The sequence below is a fragment of the Cuculus canorus genome, chromosome 2 (genome assembly GCF_017976375.1).
Source record: "Cuculus canorus isolate bCucCan1 chromosome 2, bCucCan1.pri, whole genome shotgun sequence".
NCBI classification, from domain to species: domain Eukaryota; kingdom Metazoa; phylum Chordata; class Aves; order Cuculiformes; family Cuculidae; genus Cuculus; species Cuculus canorus.
In genome coordinates, this window is record NC_071402.1 from 56,879,645 (window position 1) to 56,902,744 (window position 23,100).

Consider the following 23,100-nt stretch of genomic DNA (forward strand, 5'->3'; position numbering starts at 1 on the left):
AACGAATGCTCAGTGGGTGTAAATGGCATGATCAGCCAACATCAGCTGCAAAAAGGGGGACCCTCCCCGTTTTGAACAAATGTTTGAGTCTTTTCCAGGATTTTTGCCGTTGTATTTCATTGCCAGATTCCTTGGAAAGGAATATTTTTTTTCCACCAATTCTCTGTTTCCTCTTTTTAATCTGCCTCTCTTCCCTTTTCCCTGATCCTTCTCTCTCTCTCTGCCTTCGCATTTCGGGAGACGCACGTTATTGCTTTATCTGGTTTATATATGTATACATCTTTGCCTTTGCCACAAATGGATAGTTAGTTTACTCTAATAAACAACTGAATATTTGCAAACTGCCTTAGAATTAGTAAATTAGTTCAAATTAACCATATACTGTCATTTTCACTTTAAGCCACTTCCTAGAACTTCATTTTAATGAGCCATGTGCCCCTTCTGGGTGTGTGTCTGGACACGACAGGGACAGGCCTGAGGCTCTGCAGGGTGCTGCAGGACAGAGACAACACTACTGCAAAATGGAAAACTACCTGCAAAAATGGGAAACTGGAACAAATGCCAACATCAGAAAATTCATGCATGGGGACAACAGGGACAAGTACACTAAAATAGAAAGAAAGAAAAAAAAGACTCTATTAATAAACTCCAATCATACAGTAGCACTCATGTCAGCAGCACAACAGATCACAGAATTATTTTTTAAATTTTTTTAAATAATATTTATCAGAAACATGGCACTTTACATCTTCAGGGCACCAAATATACAATGATTATTCCTCACAACATCCCTGTGAGGTAGGCATTAGATTGCAGTTACTATCTGACGTGGACAGAGGCATAGAAGTATGCAATCAATCCTGCACAATTAAGTGAATGAAGTTCAACTCACTCAAACATGGAGAGGCCCTCAGTGACTTGACTGAAAACATAAGAGTGGGGCAGAGCTGGTACTTAATCAACTATATTCTTTTGATCTAGTCAATTGCAATGCTCAGGGTCCAACTCTGTTGCTTCCCCTTACAACCCTGCAAAATCCCTCCCCTTTCTTAAACAAGATATACATGCAGAGTATTGCTACAAAGTGAAGGCTGCAAAAGAAATAGGAAAATACCCCTTCAATTTAGCCTACATTAGAATAAACCCACGAGAGGTTTGCCTGACCAGTCAAATCAAACGGTTTCAGCATTAGTCCTTTCTGACACCTGAGACAACATTTCAGCCTTCAGCTATGAATAAGTATTTGCTTAACCCAAGAAAACTTAGGGAAAAAAGGTTCGGTAGACTGTGATCACCGTCTCAGAAATTATGCTTGTTTTAGTTAAATTGTTCCACTGATGTCTGAGGGTTTCCTGAATAAGAGGAATTTTTGCGTTTAACTCTGACTTCATATGTATTTAAAAAGCCCCTTAGATACTAATTTTGCAAGTAAACATCTCTTTCAGACTTTTTTGTTCTGGAAATGAAATAAACAATTTTATAAACTTTAACATAATACCCCCACCCCCAGTTTTTAATATACAATTATAGATTAATATTATTTAATAACTTTCTTTCTACTGTAAATCAACTTTAGGAAAGAAGTATACTTGACAGTGATCAACTCATCTTTCTTGAGCTTTCAGTTGAGATTTCTGGAAAGATACAATGTCCAAGAAAGATTCATAGTCTCAACCTGCAAACTGTTGCAGCTCATTTGAAGTCAACGCAGCCATTTCAATTCAATCAGACTGAGTAGCAAATCCATCGATTCCTTCATGTGCAGTATCAATGACAAAGGTCTTTCTCCAAATTGGGAGAGGATCACAACTGTAGTGGCCTGGGTCCACGTATTCCGAAGAACAAAATACGTTGCCTTTCTGAGCAGAAAAAAATCTTCGTTCTCATTTAAATGGAATTCAGTCTAATGGAATAATGGTTGTGCACTAACTTGGAAGAAGAATAAAGCAGTGGCTTTTGGAAGAAACAATCTTCATTTTGGGTGGAGGGAGAGCGAAGACTTAAGTGTTAATACCACTGGACACATGAAGTTCTAATTTGAGACTCGATTTTCCTTCTGTAAACAGAAATTTTGTCACAACTACTCTTCTCCAGGGAATTTTAACCTTGATGAAGATAATGAATTCTTAAATCCACAAAGCAACTGTAGTCTCCAGACAAGAGGGAAAAAAAGAAAGAAAAAAGTTCAGAAGTGCACTTCGTATCTCCTGCCTCACAAAGAGTTAAAGTGCTTTTGATATATCAAAAAATTAACCATCCCCACTAGTCCTTTATTTTTTTAAATGCAACTTTATCTTTGGTTTCCTGTATCTTCTCTGTAATTTTATCCTTTGTTTCCTCCATCTTTTCTGTAATTTTATCCTTTGTTTCCTCCATCTTCTCTGTAATTTTATCCTTTGTTTCCTCCATCCTGTCTTGTAGATATTCCTTCACTGGTGGTGGTGTGGACATGTAGCCAGTCTTACGTAGATATTTAACAGTGATGGATGTTCCTCCCAAAGTCACAGTGTATCTGGCAGGTGTTGCAATCTTAAAGAAACCGAAGAGCACACCATATCAATAACACAAGACAATACTATCTAAAAAAAAGTTATTTTTAATATTGAGAATTTGTTAGATACTAAAAAGACCTTCTATTTATAAGGAAATAAGCCAATTTACAGTACATGCCCCAGAAATGCATACCTGTTACAAAACAATACTTTGTCAAAAAGTATTGTTTTGACAAAATGGGCATTAGATTTAAACCTCCCTGTGCAGCTTGTGGGACAAGCATCAGACGTCTCAATGCAGTTTACAACAGCCAGTGTGTGAATACTGAGCCACATAAGCAAAGAGGAAATACTGACAAGAGGATATGCTTTAAATTCTGAAGTTCTCAAGAGTACAGACATCTAATTTCGGGTCCCAAAATCAGACCGACACATAGAAGATCAGAGCTAAAAGAGACCTTAAGAGGCAGGTTAATCCAAAACACAATGAACCAGGTTCGCTATTCTAGACAGGAACCTGTTCGTTCAGAACTTCAAAGATATATTCTAGTGCTTCCACATCTTGAATGTTTCTTCAACACTGCCAGATCTCCCAGCTATAATAAGATCTTTACATCTAACCACACTTATTTATTGGTCTCTTTTAGGCACAGGAATAATTGGCAAGAGTACTGCTTTTACGTTTGTTTTGGGCAAATAACACCTTTAAACAACAGTGAAGCAGCACGTCATGTTTGGAAACAAAACAGGTAAGTAGCATCTGATGTGAAAACAGTACTTTGGTTTCGCATGGTCTGACATGTTTCAAGTTTTCCAAACATGGATTGTACACACACAAAGCAAAAGAGACACCCAAACCTGAATGCGAGTAATTAATTCAAATTGACAATGAAAGGACTTGACAATGATGAACTAAGGTAGGAAAATAAAAGTAGCAAATTCTCGAGGATAAAAATAACTGTATTTTTATCTGGAAATCATGAAGTATTTAGACCTTACTTCTTTATCCCTGCTAACTGTGTCAGGGATACAGAGGAATAACTTAATTGTAATTAAATCTCTGAGGGCAGACAATAATTCTGCAGCAAACAAACAAGTTATTTTAGAAATACAGATAGACTCCATAAAGGAACACATAGACAATATCAACTTGCATGAGACTATTTTTACTACAAAGAATGAATGCTCAAGTATGTGTAACTATCAGAGAAAAAACAGCATTAATTCTTTCTGATATAAACAAATAAACTCCGCTTAGTTCACCAGGCAAGATTTAGAGCATATTTACAAACTATAATTATACTTACTTTATACAATGCATACGCAGTTAGTGCATTTCCGCTCTGAGAATTTTTCAGAATGTTTACTATGCTGTCTGGTAAACCAATCAACTCTAGGAATGGAATAACGTTCACTCCCCTATAAAAGAGAGAAAAAAAAAAGAAAACTGAATTGGAGTTTGAAACCTCAACAGTGATTTACAGCACCATTTCCATTCTTTAACTCCATTATACAAAATTCATAATTTGACATCAAAGTATTTTTTCATCTAAGTAACAGACTGTCAGGATTTATATTTCTGTACCTATAAGCAAAAAATGTTATTTTCAGCATTCCATCAATAAACAACTAATTTATATTATCCCTGTTGGGCTGAGCAGCTACTAACTTACCTGTGTCACAGTTTACGATGTTTGGATGTAAGGAGTCATAATAGTGGTAAGACAGCTACTCAAGCCCCAGTTGTGCAGGTTCAACTTCATGTTTTGTTTTGCCTAAAATTACTTTTTCCTTTTCAAAATTTCAGACCAATCTGCAGCAAGCCCAGAATCTAGACTTCAGTGTCCTACATTTACTTTAAAATATATCAAACAAGTGGAATGTGGCAAAACAAAAGGAAGCAACATGTTATACGGACAAGACTTCACGCATTTTGTGCCCAGTTGTTCCTCCCCGTCAATAACTTAAGGTGGCAAGATGGGTGGAGGAAAGTCCTTTCACAATTTCTTTCTATTTGAAAACCAGGGAAAGCTAACAACAGCACCAAAGAAAGACAGCCCATCTTCAGGTTTCAGTAGAAAGCTATATAGAATCATAGAATAGTTTGGGTTGGAAGGGACCTTAAAGATCATCTAGTTCCAACCCCCCTGCCATGGGCAGGGACACCTCCCACCAGACCAGGCTGCTCAAGGTTCATTCAACCTGGCCTTGAACCCTTCCAGGGAGGGGCGTTCCACAGCTTCTCTGGACAACCTGTTCCAGTGCCTTACCACTCTCACCATGAAGAATTTCTTTCTAATGTCCAATCTAAATCTTCCCCCTTCCCATTTAAAGCTATTCCCCCTCATCCTATGACTATGTAGTTATAGAAGACCTGGCCTTCTAGTATTTACAGATGTTCTATTATTAGTATCATTATCCATTTCTACCTAATATTTTAAGTATTCTTCTGTGCATGCAATCACTTTGGCATCATGAACAATAACAAGCAGTAGTTTACTAAGTTTCTAGAACCTATAGTCTGAAGGCCTATCCCCAGAGTAGAAACCGGAGACCAAGTCAGATCTGAAAGATGACATTAACCATGTTATTTCATCCACCACCACTGTTTACTCTCATATCAAAAGCAGTCCCTCTGAAAGTTATTTTTCCGCTTCAATAGGGTGCTGCTCCTGTGGCATGACAAACTGAAGCTTTGTTATTATTAGTTTCCAGTTAAATATTTCAGTTGGTTTTGTCCATCAAATACCTATTTTAGCAGTTAACTTAATGTTTCAAAAAAAGTAATCTTCACTCAATCTGAAACGTCTGGATGTAAGCATCAAACCGAATTCATCCAAACCAAAATATTTTTATAGCTCAAGACCTTTATTGCTCTAACATCAGCTAAATTTAGAATGACATTTGGATCTATAGCTCCTAGAAAGGTCAATTATGCCAGCTGGTTAGAGTAACTAAAGCAAACACTTGTGTGGTAAGGCATTCTGATGTCAAAGCCCTATCCTTGCCACCATGAACTGCCGTTGTTTCATGCTTTCTATTATTAAATATACAACACCAGCAATCCAGATATAAACACTTACTTATATTTAGCAAACCATTTGCAGATAGATAAAATCTCTTTCATTTGAACTAGGTCATAGCTGATATAGTTTTTTTTCAAATAAATGCCATTTTCCAGAATGATGTATGACAAAGCCTAGAGCTGAAAGCAAATAAAACTAGAATACTTAATTTGCCTTTTTTTAGCTGTATAAATATTTCATTTCCAAATAAAATGTCTGGCCTACCGTAGTAATTTTTTTCAGTGCAAGGCAGGAAAGACAGGAAACAGAAATAAAAAAGGAGAAGATACACATAAGTTTGTGAGGAGCTCAGCGAGGTGAATGGCAGGAAAGTCCAGTGATGAGGGAAAACTGGGGATGAAGAGAGGAGGACGTGGTAAAATACCCCTCAAGTCCAATGGCAACCCCCCCCCATCAATTTGTAATTAGGATATAAAATCCCTTTCTTTACCTTGTGACAGGTTACCAATAACTTCAATGCTGTTTACATACATGCATATTTTGGGGAAATGAGCATTCCTTTAAATGTTAGCAACGTATCTAGTATACAGCAATAACTGCATAATAGTACTTACGTCGCACTCATGAATCCTGTATACTTTTAGTATTAATATTATGCTTCAGTTAAAAATGTAGCTTCATTTCCAATTACATATAGAGGCACTTTGTAGCATATCATAATAATTTACATGTCCTTCCACCTGTGAAAGTCAGGCTCAATTCAACAGTGGCATTGGGCACTGCAACAAAAAACTTACTTCATGGCTGCATAGTAGAAAGATCCAAACCACACAGTGGAAGTCACAAGATGCACTGGAATCATGACTTTTCCGTACTGTTTAAACGTTTTCTTGAATCTCTGAACGAGACCAATTGATTTGTCTTGTAATGGATCAGGATCTGAAGAATCTGATTGTACAGGGCTCTGCTTGGGTGTATCAGTGGCTGAAGTCAAAGGATTACTTTCTCCTGGTACTTTGTGAAGAGTATCTGCTGGCTTTGATGAAAAAGCACTTTTCTTTGAAGAAAAACATGCTGCACCTGCATGAAGACACCGCTTAGAAGGGTCCAGTGCCAAAATTACTTTGCATCCAACATTAGACAACACAGATTGTCCTTTAAAGATACTAGTGCGAGGAAAAACCAGACATGTCCCATGTGCCAGATGACACGCAGCATGTAATAGACTCCGATGCATTTTGATGGTGTGGCTTTCTATAGAGAGGAAACAAGAACAAGAGGATAAACAAATTGTACTTGAATAACCTGATTTCTATTTGCTCCAATGCCACTTGAAATTTTCAAATTTTAAACTTTCTGTTCTTCCACTTTAAAAGGTTTTCCTTATCTTGCTCTGCAGAAATTGCTTCCTTCTAGAATTAAGCAAATAATTTTAAATTTCACTTCTTTAGGATTCTGAACTAAAATGGCCTCTTCACTTAACACTGCACCTCACAGCTAAAACGCTCATTCTGCTCTCTAAAAACATACTTAGATGTTTAGTGCTATCTACTGCTTTTATCTGCATAATTTGGAACAGATATTGAAACAGTATCCTTGAAGCTTCACTTCTAGTTGCAAGTAATAGTTTGAGTGATAATTCATTCAAACCAATATAAATGTAGTATGAACTCATTCAAGTGTGATTAAAGTTAATTTTTGGTGTCAATACATTCAACACATTTTTAGTTTTGGTATAACTTTTAATGTTCTACACTATTTTGAACTAAAGGTTCATACATTAAAAAAAAATCAATAATAATAAATAATAAACAATAAACAACCAATGATAATTAATCTGATTAGTAACAAACCTAACCATAACAGCTTTCCAGAATACATCTGACAGAAAGGGGGAAGGTATTGTTGAATGTCATGTATGAGCAGGAACAAAACTGAACTACAATTTCAGAAATACTACAATGCAAAGAGTAATTTAAAGCTGTGGATAATACAGTTAACTTTATTAATTTGATTACTTAACAGTTCCTCCAGAAAGTTCAGAAGAACCTTTGAGAGATTCCCCACAAAAGAAGGGAGGAATTTTGTTTGGCGTGTATAAACATCAAGAAGTCAGTGTTTCCCCCCCAAAAAATGCATGTTTTGAACTAGTGAATGAAATACTTTCACCTTTCCTTTATACAAGGACTGCACACCACAAAACTAAGTTTCCTTCCCTCCAAAAAAAGTACTAATTGATTCTATGTAATGAATGCCAGTTCAGTCAGTTACATTACAACTTCCAAATCTTTGATGCTTTTACATTTTAAATTATCAAAACAATTATCGATCCAAACTAGAAATTATTTAAGCTTAATTAAAACTCCACAGTCATCGTCATGTCTGCTTCTCCTTCACCTACAGCCTTAGATACATTCCAATTGGCTCTTTCTATAGATAATGAATTTGTCTAGGCTACTGAAAATGATCAGTACTTTATAACACAGGCAGAAGTTTTTTTTTTTTAAAAGAAAGAAACCATACATACTCTTTATTAATTTCCAGATATGCAAAAGGAAAGTATGACAAGGGTTGTATCTTCAAAAAGTTGCTAGTCTTCCACTAGTTCCCCAACTTTCAAATATATGTCTTGATCACATTGATGACTCTATGAAAGCAAAAAGAAAGCACATTTAGAGAAATGGCAACAACAAACTAATATTATAAAACTTTACTTAAGGAAGAAGTTATTAGTATAAATTCCTCCTTTGGATACTGATGCAGTAATGGGAGATTATTTTCTGTGTAACGTAAAAGAAGCTCCTCAACTGTGAATTATTGTTTCCTTCCAAGAGAGAAAAGTTTCGTAATCCGTATACATTGGTTGGAACATTCCCACTTATATGTTTTCCAGGTATTTTGATGTTATTGTTGTGCTTGAATTAATTAAAATTACTAGAATTACAATGCTTGATGTGGGGAAAAGATTGGAGGAGTGGTTTCAAACTCCCCAGAAACCCCTACCTTACATGTGAAGCACAGACATCCACTTTCGTTTAATGTATACTAACAGGAGCTATTGTATTAACAGGGGAAAAGGGAACTCATCCCTATGTAAGCAAATAGTTACTAACTCCTGTTGAGTTATGAATTCAGTAGGAGCCAAGCAGTACTGCTGCTGCTTATAAAGCAGTAAATCAGCTACAGGTACTGCCCCGCATCGAGCCTGTCTCCTGAAATAATTTACTAAAAGTAGCAATTACGTGTCATAACTCTGGTTTTTTAAGTGGAGATTCTTGCTGACTTTTAAGATCCAAATGCAATTGTTTCTCAAAACAAAACATAGTGAAAACACTCAGCAAAACTCAAGCGTTAAGATGGTACTCTGTCATACATCAACCACCTTACTGGTTTATGGAAATTATAACAAACTGGAAGAAGACAACTACATTGCTTGCTTATTGCTACTTGCACTCCTTTACTGAGGGACAGCACTCTCCATAGAGGACTGCTTCCTCCCCTCTCACTAATAGTATGCAAAACAAAGCATTTGCCCTGAGATTTTCACAATACCCAGCCAGCAGACTCAGCAAAAAGACATATATGCATCTAAGCGAATTTGGGAGCTCTTGAGTTAGACTTCCTCTGTTCATGTTTTCAGTGGACTGTACCTTACTGAAACATACCTGTTCGAAACAAGCTTTGAAAATTGCCACCATGCAGCATGAGGAAAACCAAGCTCAGCACTATGATTTAGTTCACTAATATTATTAACAGGACCTTGCATTCCAACAGCCCTGCAAGGAGATCACTTTGCTGCACAGACGCAAGAAGAAATTGGAGGAATATTTCTATACAATGTATATATTGGCATTTCTCAGAACCCTTGTTTCTAGTTTTTTCTGTCCAGCACCTACTGACAGCACAAAAGTAACACCATACCACACCTCTGATTCATTGCAATGGCTGCTGGGGTATGAAATGGCTTCCATGGGATGAGAATTCTCCTTAATGTGAAGCAGGAATGGGTCACTACTACATGTTCAGTCATCAGTCAGTAGTTAACACAGGTGAGATCAGTAAACGAGTTTCAAGGCCTCTGCTCACAGAGTGAGGTGCGCTGTGTAAGGCTTAGAATGTCACTGATGGCTCTAGAGCAGAGGAACTAACGGGGCCAATGACAAGACTTGTCATGTCACATTTTTGTTCCTATATCCACAGGTGGACTTGGAATTCACTAACTAAAGGGTTTTTCTCCATGATGCAATACCTGGCTGGTCAAAGGAAAGGCCTTCTAACAGTCTAGGGTAGACCTGAAAAGGTCCTGAAACTTGTAAGCACAGACAATGCTATGGGTCTAGCTAATATTCTGTGAAACAGCTTACTTTTTGTTTCTCCACTTTAAAAAAGCATTTTGCTAGATGCTTGATATATAAGAATAAGGTTAGATAGGACAGTGCTTATATTTGAAAGAATACAAGGAAACAGGTCTTTCAAAACAAAGATGAAATTTTTCTAAAGATCCTACTGTTTTTCATAGGAACGCACTTATCTTGATAAACAAGGGTAAGGCTTTTGAAGTGTCAATAAGTTGAGGATTATGCTACTCTCCAATAGCACTACCAGATTAAATGAAGAAAGTAGTATAATGGCTACAGCAGGGAGTAGGAAAGGCAAAGGAATAAATAACAGATTATACAGCCTCCACTTCATACACTGATTTTAAAGAAATGACTATTTTTAAAGGGGGGATGAGTGCAGCTGCTCAATTGTAATATTTTTATTACTTGGCTCAACATTGCAAACAAATCTTAAATAGGACAGACAACTCAAAACTGCACAATGAATGTGGTTGGAGGTCCAGAGAAACACAAAACTGTAGTTGTTTCATCCCTCCAAATCACAAGATGAATATAGAGAAATCAGTCCTTTAAGATGCAGTTAGTGAAAGGAAGTTTCTAGTACCCTGTGCACTCAACAAGCTGGGTCAGCCTATGGACTCAAGACAATTCTATTCTCCAAGTATACTACTTTTTTAAAGAAGTTACTGGAGCTCTAAAAGCTATCAGGTTGTTAAAACCTCCCAGATTCTAAGGAAGTCAAGGCAGTAACCTAGATTAACCTAGGTGTTATCCACAATTGCATCAAGGGACTTTGTGAAAGTTTTTTCTTCATTTTAGTGTATTTGACGTCTTTCCTGCTGTGGCATAGTGCTGCAAAGGACCACGAAAGGACAGAAGCTAGAAGCTTCAGATACCAAGGTGGGAAAGCAGCTGGTCTGTGGCACGAGAATTATTTTTTTTTTGGGGGGAAGAGGGTGTTTTAAAGCATCTTAGATTTCTACATTAACTTTCTTTTCAAAATGCTACAAGGGAACAAGTATAAACGTTGAAATATCTAAGAACAAATATAGCTGTTTCTCTGTTGTAAGAATCCCATGTGGTCAGTGACTGAATAGATGTTAGTAGGACAAACTATGAAATGATATACAAACGCTTCTGGGATAAGGTCACCTCTTCAGGGCTGTCATATTCTGGCTAACTATTTAGTAGTATCTCCAGCTGGCTGTAAACTGAGCTGAGGAGATCTTGGCTGTTCAGGACATAGTCCTGGTTGGGATTCTTGGACATCCATTTAGTTCCTGAAGGCACGTCTGTCTCATGGCAAGCTATTAACAAACCCTCTGACACAAAGGGAGTGCTCTGGTGGCCTCTTGAGGAAAAGCAGAGATCAGCTTCTCACTAGAGCACCAGAGGTTTTGTTTAGCAAACTTCTGTATTTCTGTTATAATTTAGATCAGCTTTACCATAAATCTGACGCAGATTTATGCAGAAGCATCCTATTTCTTGCATTTGCCCTGGTAAATCTTTGCCTTTCAGTGATTATCCGGAAGTAGAGATCAGACTTGCTTTTGTTCCTGAAGACAACAAAAGTTCAGGATCTTTTAACGCCACAGAGTTGGTCCATGCTACTACCACAAATTCATGGGTTTGGACGCGTGCTATCATTTTGTGCAAAAAAGAAACAGAATCATCGTAAAACACAGAAGTAACCAGGCCAATACAAGTACAGCAAAGGCTGCTGTGGGATATCTACTGTAGGAAAGAGAAGTCAAGCCAAAGACGCTGTCAGATGAAACTTTCATCAGGATAGTTTGTATAAAAACAATTGCCACACTACAATTGGCTTGTTCTCAGCTACCAGAAAAGTTAAAATACAGAAACGGGGGTGGATAGAAGATGGCAAAAACTTTACTCTAAGTTCTTTTGTAAAAGAGGTCAGAAAGCATCTGAGGGAATTGTGGGTATACTATACATAGACTACACTGCTTTATTTTCTCAGTTCTACCAGAAACACTCCAGACACAATATGTAAATATGGATGAATTTAAAGTATTTCTACTTGTTCTGTCACTGTTTTTAAAAAAAGCGAATTAATTACACCACAGGAGAGTTCTCAATGAAAATCCATGAGCTTTTTCCACTCCCAAGGACCCTTTCTGTGAATCCAGAGAATTAATTTATATTCTTGTCCTTTTTAGAGTAAAGTCAAGCAAACTTTGAGAGTTGTGTGTTGCATATATAGAAGAATTTTGAAAGGACACAAGCCAAGTTCTCAGAAATCCTTTCCAAGTTCACCTTTCAGATGCACAAGAAGCAAATGTAGAGATCGCACTCAGTTCAGTATAATAAAACCCCACGGCACTGTATTGCTTACATTTTTGCTAAATATAATTTTAAAAAAGTTGAAACTTGTTTTCAGATTTAAATTGTTCTTCTCAAGAACGTATTGACAGTATATTTAAAAGAGAAGCATCTTGCCAAGCCAATAAACCAAAATAAGAAAAACACAACCGAACAGAAAACACATACATGTTGCCTAAAAAGCTGGGAACACTTTTAAAAATCATAGTAGTAACAGTGCAATCCATGCAAAGCATCATTGTTTTTCCTAAATTCAATGTAAAATACAACTATAAACCTCTTAGTTACCGCAATGGCTCAGTATAGCACACAGACACTATCCATGGATGGAAAATGGCAGAGTATAGGTATTTTTTATTCTTGTATTAGTACTTAGTATTCTTGTATTAGTACTTTTAAGAACATATGAATAAGCATTTAGAATACGAATTTTGGCCTTCACTACTTTTACAGTGTCCCTGATACAATTTGTTATTCATTCTAAACTAAGAAACTTGGTTATAATTTGAAGTTTGGGCATCACTAGCGGTCTAATCTTGTCTGCCGTCTAGTGCTGGCTAAAAAGATATAACACCACATTTTAGGTTAAAGGGAGTAATGCAAGTAAATAATGATGAAATTTATTATAAACTTGGTAAATCACAATCACGTTAAAACAATGAAAGAATAAACTCTTGTAGACAAATGACCCTAAAACATTAGCTTCATCCCAACTCTATTATGTCTAATATCTATAATTATGATCTTCACTTAGTAAATGCTACACTATATTTTTTAAATTGATCATGTTACTACAGTTCAATTCTGATATAAGTGAAGACAAGTCAATAAGTTTTTTACCCTTATTTTATCCAAACTACTCCTGTTGTTGCTAAAACAAACATAATGAAGACAAGAAAGTAGAATGAACCTTCATAGGATCCTTACACACAAAGGAACCTTTACTACTACAACTTAAATATTTGAAAGAACATCAAAGAGGGGCTTCAGGATGAAAAAAAGTTTTTGTAGACATTTATAAAGTCTGAACATCGGACTGAGAGGGCAAATAAAGCAGGATAACCTAATTTAATATCTATGCATTTAGTTATAGATGTGGAATGCTAAACAGGAGGCTTAAACAGCTGATCTGCATCCAGCCAGTATGACAGTCATATCTCCATTTTCCTCGATGTTGGAAGGCATTAGATCTTAAGCTTGCATATGGCTAAATGTGAATGTTCTCTCTCTAATTCTTCTAAAAGAAAGCATCACAATCATTTGTAGTGCTTTCTGCTCTTCAGAACTATATTTTTAATTACTGGTGCTATTCCATCTTTTGACTCTGTTTTCCTGCTTTGCAGTGCTGACTGGGTTCCTTCGTTCAGAAGTTTCATTCTGCCCTCTACTGAATTTTTACATAAGTACACCTCTTATACTATAAAATGTGCCTACTCTTCACAAATCCTTCCAAGAAATGCACATTTGTTTGATTATCTTCTATGTTGGTTCCAGAGCACACCAGAGTAATAGGCATGTGTCAAAGGAAGGGGAAAAACCCCCTGCCTTTTAAAGTGCGATCTGATTTGCTTTTTTTGTCCTTTCGTCACTCTATAAACACGTCTGCAATAACCAAGATAGAGAAGTCATGCTTTTAGATGTTAACTAAGCTTACAAATAGACATACGTATCTATAATAAGATTAAAGCCCTTAGTTACTTCAAAGCAGAGATTGTACTCGCCCTTTTATTATTCTGCCCTTCTGCACATTACCTTTCACTTTAAGGTAATGATCAAAGTAAGACCTAATTCTCTCTCCTGTTTATTCCACTCTTAAGTAATAACTTCCCCAAGCAACAATATTTATTTCTGAAAGGTCTAATGAAAGAACTGGAGACACTGTAGATACTGTGACTTTCACTAAAACAAATGAAACTGAATCAAATAAAGTCCAGCCTTTTTATCCAGACCACAGAATAAGAGCTTAGGTATTCAAACACCTTCTCTTGACTAATTATAAAAGGCATCTCTTAGGAATGCATTTAAAACTTAGATCTTTGCATCAACTTTATACAGCTTTCTGCCTCATTTTGCGTTGTGACTAACTTTATTTTCTAGCCTTGACAAATGCCATTTTTGCCACCTTGAATCTTCACAGGTCTTGTTTCATTGTTTGGCATCTGGTAGGTAATCAACAGTATTGGCTGCAATATTTTAAATGCAATTTATACTATGTAACAACTATATAAAAAACTTAGAACAACCCCAATCAAGTAACAAAACTTTTACCCTTCAAATTCATCCAAAGTACTTTCAAGAAACGCACTCAAGGGAAAACTCTGACACCTTACAATTAGAAATGAAGTAGGAATTAGTGCAAGCTAGCCCCAAACTGAAAAATTTCCTCAGCTTCAATAAGAACAGTATTCACAGTGGAAGCATTGGGTTCAAGACTTTTTTCTTTTATTCTCTCACCACATTTATTTCACATTTTCAAACACTCAAAAGCTGTAATTTTTCTCAGCAAAAAAAATACAGAACATTCATCTTTCAGCAGAATTACTGTTGGCAGACATTCACTTCTAGTATAAATCTTTTCTAAATATTCAAAGTAAGCGTTGAGTTCTCTGTTGTGAATTCAAATTTGTCCATATGGGGAAATATGTGTAGTATCAATCAGAATATCTTGAAAAATTATGTGTGAAGAGGCTGATCATAACATTTACTGAACACACACATGCTCAAAACCACACTTCATCTAATTTTTAGTAAAAGCTGTTCTCCACAACTCTACAAATGAATGTGAACTGTTCTTAAGAAAGACGTATTACTTATTAAGGTCTTGATATCTGAGTGGATGGACTTTCTTACCCTCAATTCAACGCAATGCCTTAAACAGCATCTTTTGTACAGAAGACATGATTGCTAATGTTTCTAGCCATGTAAACAACAAAATGACATCACCTACGAGTGTCCAAAAGAGCATCAGACTCAGAGCTGTGTCTTTAAATCAGGAGACTCTGACATGACTTCAGTAACTGGACCCTAACAATGTTCCTCCTCACAGTCTGAAGTAGCAGATTTACCACACTGCTGTAATCAGATTGAAAAAAAGAATCCTGTGACCACAATACTACAGCCTTTGAAAGCATGCTACATTCTATGAGACATGATCAATGAAGTCCAAGGCTTGTGTTCTAGAACAGAAACATCCCCCTATTAGAAAGTAATATCCTACAGACTGAGACAGCAGGAAGCAAAAGATATTGTCTAATTTTAACATGAGCAAAATTAGCTTTTAAATCCAAAAAAATATGAAGTGCAAATAGCTAACTGACTGGCACATGTTTGGGATAAGCACCACCACTACAGTTAAAAGTTAAGCGCCCTCATGTTCTACTCAACTCTTCCACCATCCACTTTTAGAAGAGACTTACAGAACTGCTGTAAAGCCACCCAGGTATTTTTATTTGGAATCAACAAAATCCATCCACTTCAAAAAACAACTGCTGTGTTTTATAATTTGTTCGTGAGTACATGACTGTATTAAGCCTCCATCCCTTTCCCTCATTCCACTCTGCAAGGACAAACTACACAAGTTTTAGAAAGCTGCAAGGGATCATCTACTACAACGCTCTACAAAGCCACAATCACAGCCACACAACTTCTTGTTTTATTTATGTAAGAACTGTTACAAAATGTCAAGGTAAGGTTTTGGACAAGATCAAACAGCAGATCCATGGAATTAAAACTTACAACCAGCTAAGTGGCACAAACAGAGCAAGACCTTGTTTAGAAGGAGCAGCGTCATGCCTGGACATATAATAACAAATTTTAATTTTTTGTTGAATCACACAAACTAGCTACCCATTGAAGGTGATGTGGGGAGAACTGAGTGATGGGAAGGCACTGAGGCAGAAAGGATTAGAGCTGTTCAGAGGAAACACAAAGTTCAAGAGAACACAGATCATTACTACTTGCACTGTAGACGTCTAGACACCAATGAGAGTAAAGCCCTACTGTATAATCCCAGCACACCTTAAAGGAGAAATTACTTCAGTACTTAACTGCTTATTTACTCAGACAGAAGGTGGGAAGACTGACGTAACAAGGCACATCAATCTGGCCTACTAATATCTGGTTAAATCATAATTTTCCTGACAGTTTGAAGAAATACATTCTTGACCTAATAAAAAAAAAAAAAATGTATGTTGAACTTAACTCACCCATACTGGTACTTTCAGGACCAATTGAATTTAGGAAGGTATCATCACAATAGATTAATGAAGATTTAAGTGAATAATAACTTTCTACTATCACTGTAATTTTCTTATAATGACAGGGGCATGAAGAATAATCTGTGGGTTTTAGAAGTATCATCATCCAAGACTTAAAAAATTAGGAAGAAGTCCTGTAACTTCAGCCATTTTGATTTTTTCGTTGTTACTGCCATATTGCACAATCCATTTGTCTCAAGTCAAATAATCTACTAAAAGGTACACTCTGGTCATTAAGAATCCCTAACTCTGAGGTTAAAATTGGATCTAGGTAGTTACATATCACAATATCAAAATAAAATACTTATGATCTACTGTGATGATACCTTACTGTCCAGGAAAACCTCAACCATGTTTTGGGCCCAGGCCTCCGTTCTTTTAGTGGCTTTAATCCATTTTTAATACTCAAACACTGCTGACTGATATTCAATTTGCTGCAGCATCTAATTTTCAAAATAAGTGCAGCTTCAACGATCTGAGTTCACAGTGTATCCACAAGAACAAAAACTATGCTAGATCCTCTTCCTAGTCTGCAAAGCTAACTGACTGCAAGGAACGTTATGGATTCAACTAGTATTTTTACATTTTAAAAAAAATCAGTGCTTTTTCTGCTGTTGTCTTTGAATTTGTTGTGGCCTTACCTTAAAGACCAGTCAGAAATCACTGCAGATCCAGAAATATGTCAAGATGCAAATTGAGGTCTGTTATCCAACACAAGGAGACATCAAGAACTCCCTGTCTTGCAAAAACAGACTTCAGTTTCTTAGTAATGCCTATAGGCATACACAGAGAGCTATGTCAGTTTATCTGAAGAAAAGATCATCTACAGCAGGAGAATTACACAGATGCTTCTTAAAACAAAATAAGATCAAAACTTTTCTTATTTGCTGCTACAGTCTGTGACCTAGATCTGTAGACAGTCATGCCAGACAAACCTTTAGCTTCTTACATTCTTCACCTACTCTGAATTTGCCTGCTCCGATTTTGCCACGTACAAGCCACACAATCCACCTACCCAAATCACCAAATGATTTTTTTTTTTCCTCCCTGATGCAAGTGCTTCTGAAGCAGAAAGTGCAGTTCAATAGCTCTTCCACAGAGGCCAGTCATATGCCTTTTACCTCAAACAGTCCTTGAACAGAAAAGGAAACACCTGCTGTCAGCCTCATAGGCGGAGATGGATGGTGGGGACACACTATCCTCTCTGCATGCACTTCCCACACAGAAGCAGCTGCAAGTCATATAAGCTAACAGCATGGGTGGCAAGACACATTCCAAAAGAGGAACTCCTTCCCTACCTCTCCCTAACATAACAAAACTTTGGAAAATCATCTTATGTTTATGCTTGTAACAGCAATAACATGGTGGGGTTCAGGTGAATTGAGGAACCCTTTCGTCTTGAACTTGCTTAAGAATTGGCTTAGGTAAGGAATTCTAGGACACTTCATATATTACTGCCCAAATTCAGTTTTCTTCTTTTCGGCCAGCTTGTAGAGCCATTTCAGAAATGGGCATAAATAAGTCTGAACACAATTTCTGACATAATCCACACATGACTTTAAAAGTATAAAATTACTTAGCTGATATAATAGTCTCATCACAAATTCTGACTTCTCATAGTCTGGCCCCCTTGGTAACTCCCATAGTTAATTACAAGAAGTAGATTACTAAGAAGAATCATACCTATGCACCTTTGCCAAAAAGCATTGTCTCATTCAGCCAGTCACTGCCTCCTACGGATTCAGAGACTAACTCCAAAGTTAGTCCATACAAAACGTAAGAAGAAAAAAGCACTGAAAGCTCACAATGAGAAAACCCCCTTATTTTTACAAGTCAACGGGTAGGAGGAGCAAAAATCAGGTTCCTCACTTTTGAGATTCTCCTGCTGTTGACGGTGGTCATTTGAGAGTCACCTTGCTGAGGGTGGTGAAACACTGGCACAGGTTGCCTGAAGAGGTGGTAGATGCCCTGTTCCTGGAAACATTCGAGGTCACATTGGATGAGGCTCTGAGCCACCTGATGTGGCTGATGATGTCCCTGCTAACTGCAGGGAGGTTGGATCACATAAACTGTAAAAGCCCCTTCCAACCCAAACTATTCAATGATTCTGACACAGAGGGAAGCCAGCCCTTTGCTCGTATTTGTTGCGCATCACAAGTTACCAAAACACATGCAAAACACTAGACAAGAAAACAGTTGTGCAGTCACTTTAAGTAGCCTGAGAAGCCAAGACACACGCAGAACCAGTTGTCTCAGGAGAGAAATACCCCAAGGAGCACAATCTAACTACAGTCCTTGACTACAGTACGGCTAGAGCACCTCTGCTATGAGGACAGGCTGAGTGTTGAGGTTGTTCAGCCTGGAGAAGAGAAGGCTCTGGGGTGACCTTATAGCAGCCTTTCAGTACCTGAAAGGGGCTATAGGAAAGCTGGGAAGTCACTTTTTACAAGGGCATACAGTGATAGGATAAGGCAGAATTGCTTTAAGTTGGAAGGTGGAAAATTTGTATTAGACATTAGGAAGAAATTCTTCACAATGAGAATGGTGAGCAGCCTGATGTAGTGGGAGTGTCCCTGCCCATGGCAGGGGGGTTGGAACTAGATGGGCTTTAAGGTCATAGAATCATAGAATAGTTTGGGTTGGAAGGGACCTTAAAGATCATCTAATTCCCACTCCCCTGCCACAGGCAGGCACATCCCACTAAATGGGCTGCCCAAGGCCCCATCCAACCTGGCCTTGAACACCTCCAGGGATGGGGCAGCCACACCTTCCCTGGGCAATGTGTCAGTGCCTCATCAACCTCATGGTGAAGAAATTCTTCCTTATGTTTAGCCTAAATCTGCACCTCTCCAGCGTATACTCATTGCCTCTAGCCCTATCACTACAAGCCTTTGTGAACAGTCCCTCTCTAGCTTTCTTGTAGCCCCTTCAGACACTGGAAGGTCGCTATAAGGTCTCCTCAGAGCCTTCTCTTCTCCAGGCTGAAGAACTCTCTCAGCCTGTCCTCTTACGGGAGGTGCTCCATTCCTCTGATCATTTGTGGTCTCCTCTGGACCCCTTCCAACAGCTCCATATCCTTCTTATGTTGAGGATTCCAGAACTGGACACAACACTTCAGATGAGGTCTCACAAGGGAGGAACAGAGGGGCAGAAGGTCCATTCCAATCCAACCCAACCCATTCTACGCAGACAAAGCGCCCCGGGGGTGCAGAAGAAAGAAAGCGGCCCGGAGGACGACAGGGAGCTCCGAGCGCGGCCGCTCAGCCGCGTCCCCCCGGGGCGGCGGCACCCCTGTCCGTAGGGGGAACCTGCCCAGTGCCCGCAGCTCCCGCCGACACCCCAGGCACCCCCTCTCTTCTCCTCCCGTCCCACCAAGCGGGTACCTTGAGCCCAGAGCCGCCGGGGCTGCTCCTCACGGGCCCCGCGCCATTGGGGCTGCTCTCACCAAAGCCGAGCGCACCACCCCCGCCCCCCCCCAGCGCCACGCGCGCGCGGCAGGGCAACGTGCAGAACCGCCCGTCCCCACCATCACCTTGAGGCCAGGCGGGAGGGGCCCGAATTGCGCAGACGAGCGAGAGCTACCCTGGTCGCGAGGGTTTCTGGGAGTTGTAGTCCTCGCCTTCCGCCGCCGGGCTCTAGCACGCTGTATCAGCTAGGTGGGAAAAGACCTTCGAGATCCTCGAGTCCAGCCGTACCTAGACACTAAACCTAAGCACCTCATCTACCCGTCTTTTAAACACCTCCAGGGATGGTGACTCAACCACCTACCTGGGCAGCCTCTGCCAGTGCTTGAGAACCCTTTCTGTGAAGAAATTTTTCCAATCTGAACTTCCCCCTGACGCAGCTTGATGCCATTTCCTCTTGTCCTATCACTTGGGAGAAGAGACCAACACCCAACCAGCTACAATCTCCTTTCAGGCAGCTGTAGAGAGCGATAAGGTCTTCCCTCGGCCTCCTTTTCTCCGGGCTACACTGATACATGACATAGTTACCATGACAAAAAGTGGAATATTTTTTATTTAAGCTAAAGTTTCATCTAAGTAACTGTATTTTTTGAAAGTTAGAATGTCCCTCTGAGAGTATGTTTTCTTTCAGACGCTGTTCATTTATTGGAGATGAAAACATCCTGTATTCAGTCTGATCTGTGCTGAGCAGATGTGTCTGCTGTGATCCCCTCTGTCCGCAGCCTTTCCCCATCTCCAGTCCAAGGTCAGGCAGAGCTGGAGCCAAAGCTCCAAATCAGCAACAGATTAGACTGTTGTGAAGTTCATAAAAACATTAAAATCAGTCCCTGGAAAGTAACAGAATATACATAAGATTTCTGGGAACACTTGTACACATGCGTGTAAGTGGGAAATACATTCTGAACCCAGCTCTTGTCTGGCTGCACACAATGGATGGAGATCACTTCCTCATGTTGCCCAGGCCTGATAAAGTGTGCTTGCTTTCTAGAAGTCCAAAACAAGTCTTGGAGAGTTTTATTTGCCAGCGTTTTCAGTAACAAAACAACCGAGCCCCCTCAGCCGCTCCTCATAACACCTGTGCTCCAGCCCCTTCAACAGTTTCCTTGCTCTTCTCTGGACACACTCCAGCAACCCAATGCTTTTCTTGTAGTGAGGGGCTGTCATGATCCACTCATAAGTGGACGTGTGATGGTTCTTTTCAGTTATGATCTCGGAGTGCAAAAAAGAAATCAAAGCAATAATTCAACAAGTCAAGGGAGTTAAATTCCAATCCAAACAGGAACTTTATTAATTGTGCCCATAAAGCGGCTTGTGATAGAGAGAGAAAGGGAAAGGATGGGGAGGAAAAAGAAGGGAAGGAAAAAGGGGTTATAGCTACCACCACGGGTCCACAGACGTCCGGCGTCTCGGGGGGCCCCGGTCCAGAAGGGGTTCCTCTGCTTCTGTCTTCGATCGATGTGAACACACGGTGGGGAAGATCTTCGAAGTTCAGCGGCTCCAAAGCTGACTTTTATGTTAGTCCATGCACCTGATTCCTCCTGGTGACCCGCCTTTGTCCCACCTCAGTCCTGTGGAGATATGCCAAACTCCACCTGGCAGGCCACACGTGCCAGGAGAGGAGTATCTGAGGCATGGTCAGCGTTGGAGGCAGGTATTCTCCCCTTGCGCATGCGCTCCTCCTGGTGGCAGTAGCCTGATGAAGGCTAGTAGTCATCTTCACCTTGCACTTTAAATGAACTCGTCTTTGCGCATGCTGTGTTGGGGTATGGATCTGTGGTAAGTCCTAGCGATAATTTTCTTGCTTCGCTTCGTGGATCTTTCACAATAGTAGTTAACAGGGAGCCTCTGGGTCTGTAGTTTTGCCTTGCTTCATGGATCTTTTACAATAGTAGTGGTTTAGGGACAGGTAGAAAGCATTTGTCCTGTACCAATCTTAATAGGTACAAGGCATACCAGCTTCGGCCATTACTGCAAGGCCTGTGCCTGTGGTTTAACACCTGATGAGAAATGTTGAGACAGAAAAAGATCCTTTGATCGACCCTCACAGCGGCTCAAAACCAAACACAATATTGAAGGTGCAGCCTCACCAGTGCTGAGTACAGGGGTACGGTCACTTCCCTGGTCCTGCTGGCTGCACCATTTCTGATACAAGCCCAGATGCTGTTGGCCTTTTTGGCCACCTGAGCACACTGTTGGTTCCTGTTCAGCCGGCTGTCGAGCAGCACCCTTACGAGCTCTCTGGCAACTCTTTTGGCATTTAAAGGCAAACCTGTATGAAATAGAAAAAAACCTCTCCAAAATCGCAGCGTGTGTATTTATACCCAAGTGGTGGATCTGCCTTTTGTTTTCATCTGCTAATGATACTGAAAATGCCGGCAAACAAATTCTCTAAAACTTGTTTTGGAGTTTTAGGAAACAAGCATCCTTTATCAGGGCAACACGAGGGAGTCATGTCCATCAATCGTGTGCAGCGAGACAAGAGCTGGGGACAGGATGCATTTCCCACCTACATGCTTATGTACGAATTTCCCTCGAAATCCTAAGCATATTCTATTACTTTCCAAGGGTTAACTCTACTGTTATCATGAAACTTCACAACAGTCAAATCTCTTGCTAATTTGGAGCTGGCTCCAGCTCTCTGCTTGACCTTGCCTTTGAGTTAAGAAGAGATTCCAAACAACAGGTGATCATAAAAAGAAGACACATCTGCTCAGCACAGATCAGAGTTCACACAAGGCCTTTATCATCTTCAAAGAGCAAACAGTGTCTGAGAAAGAAACTGTCTAAAAGAAAACATGCTCCCAAAGGAAACATGCTCTCAGAGGGACATTCTGTGTAACTTTCAAAAAAAAAAAACCAACCCATGTAATTGCTTAGATGAAACTTCACTATTTCTTGTATCATTTTGAGATCTCATGTCAGCAGGCAGAACGGCCAGGTAAAGGCTGAGTTCATCCCTGGAGATGTTCAAGGCCAGGCTGGATGGGGCCTTGAGCTGCCTGGTCTGGAGAAAGGTACCCCTGCCCATGGCAGGGGGGATGGAACTGCATGGGCTTTAAGGTCCCTTCCAATCCAAACCCTTCTATGAGTCTATAATTCACAAGGAGCCTACGGTGTCTCTCCACGCCTGCTTTCCCTCAGAGGGGCTACTCACACAGCGCTCTGATCTTAACACGAGC

At 39.4% G+C, this 23,100-nt stretch overlaps 1 protein-coding gene across 3 annotated transcripts; it reads right to left on the minus strand.

Annotated features, from left to right (window-relative positions):
• Positions 1-434: 434 nt before the first annotated feature.
• On the minus strand, positions 435-23,097 carry FAM210A (family with sequence similarity 210 member A). Of its 3 annotated transcripts, none has more exons than XM_054060075.1 (5): positions 23,076-23,097; positions 8,046-8,165; positions 6,316-6,772; positions 3,800-3,911; positions 435-2,529 (listed from the first exon to the last, which is right to left on the minus strand). In XM_054060075.1, exons 3-5 carry the CDS (start codon positions 6,753-6,755, stop codon positions 2,263-2,265), a joined length of 819 nt encoding a protein of 272 aa, XP_053916050.1. In that variant the 5' UTR covers positions 6,756-6,772; positions 8,046-8,165; positions 23,076-23,097; the 3' UTR covers positions 435-2,262. The 3 variants fall into 3 exon arrangements, with proteins under 3 accessions (XP_053916050.1, XP_053916049.1, XP_053916048.1); XM_054060074.1 differs by lacking the exon at positions 23,076-23,097 and adding an exon at positions 19,990-20,226; XM_054060073.1 differs by lacking the exon at positions 23,076-23,097 and adding an exon at positions 19,841-19,983.
• Positions 23,098-23,100: the final 3 nt, after the last annotated feature.

Excerpts from the sequence above, each read along its gene's own strand:
- FAM210A (XM_054060075.1), bottom strand. The coding sequence starts at position 6,755 with ATGCATCGGAGTCTATTACATGCTGCGTGTCATCTGGCACATGGGACA. Across the intron at positions 3,912-6,315 it reads TTCTACTATGCAGCCATGAA|GGGAGTGAACGTTATTCCAT; the intron begins GTAAGTTTTTTG and ends TCTCTTTTATAG. Across the intron at positions 2,530-3,799 it reads CTGCGTATGCATTGTATAAA|ATTGCAACACCTGCCAGATA; the intron begins GTAAGTATAATT and ends GGTTTCTTTAAG.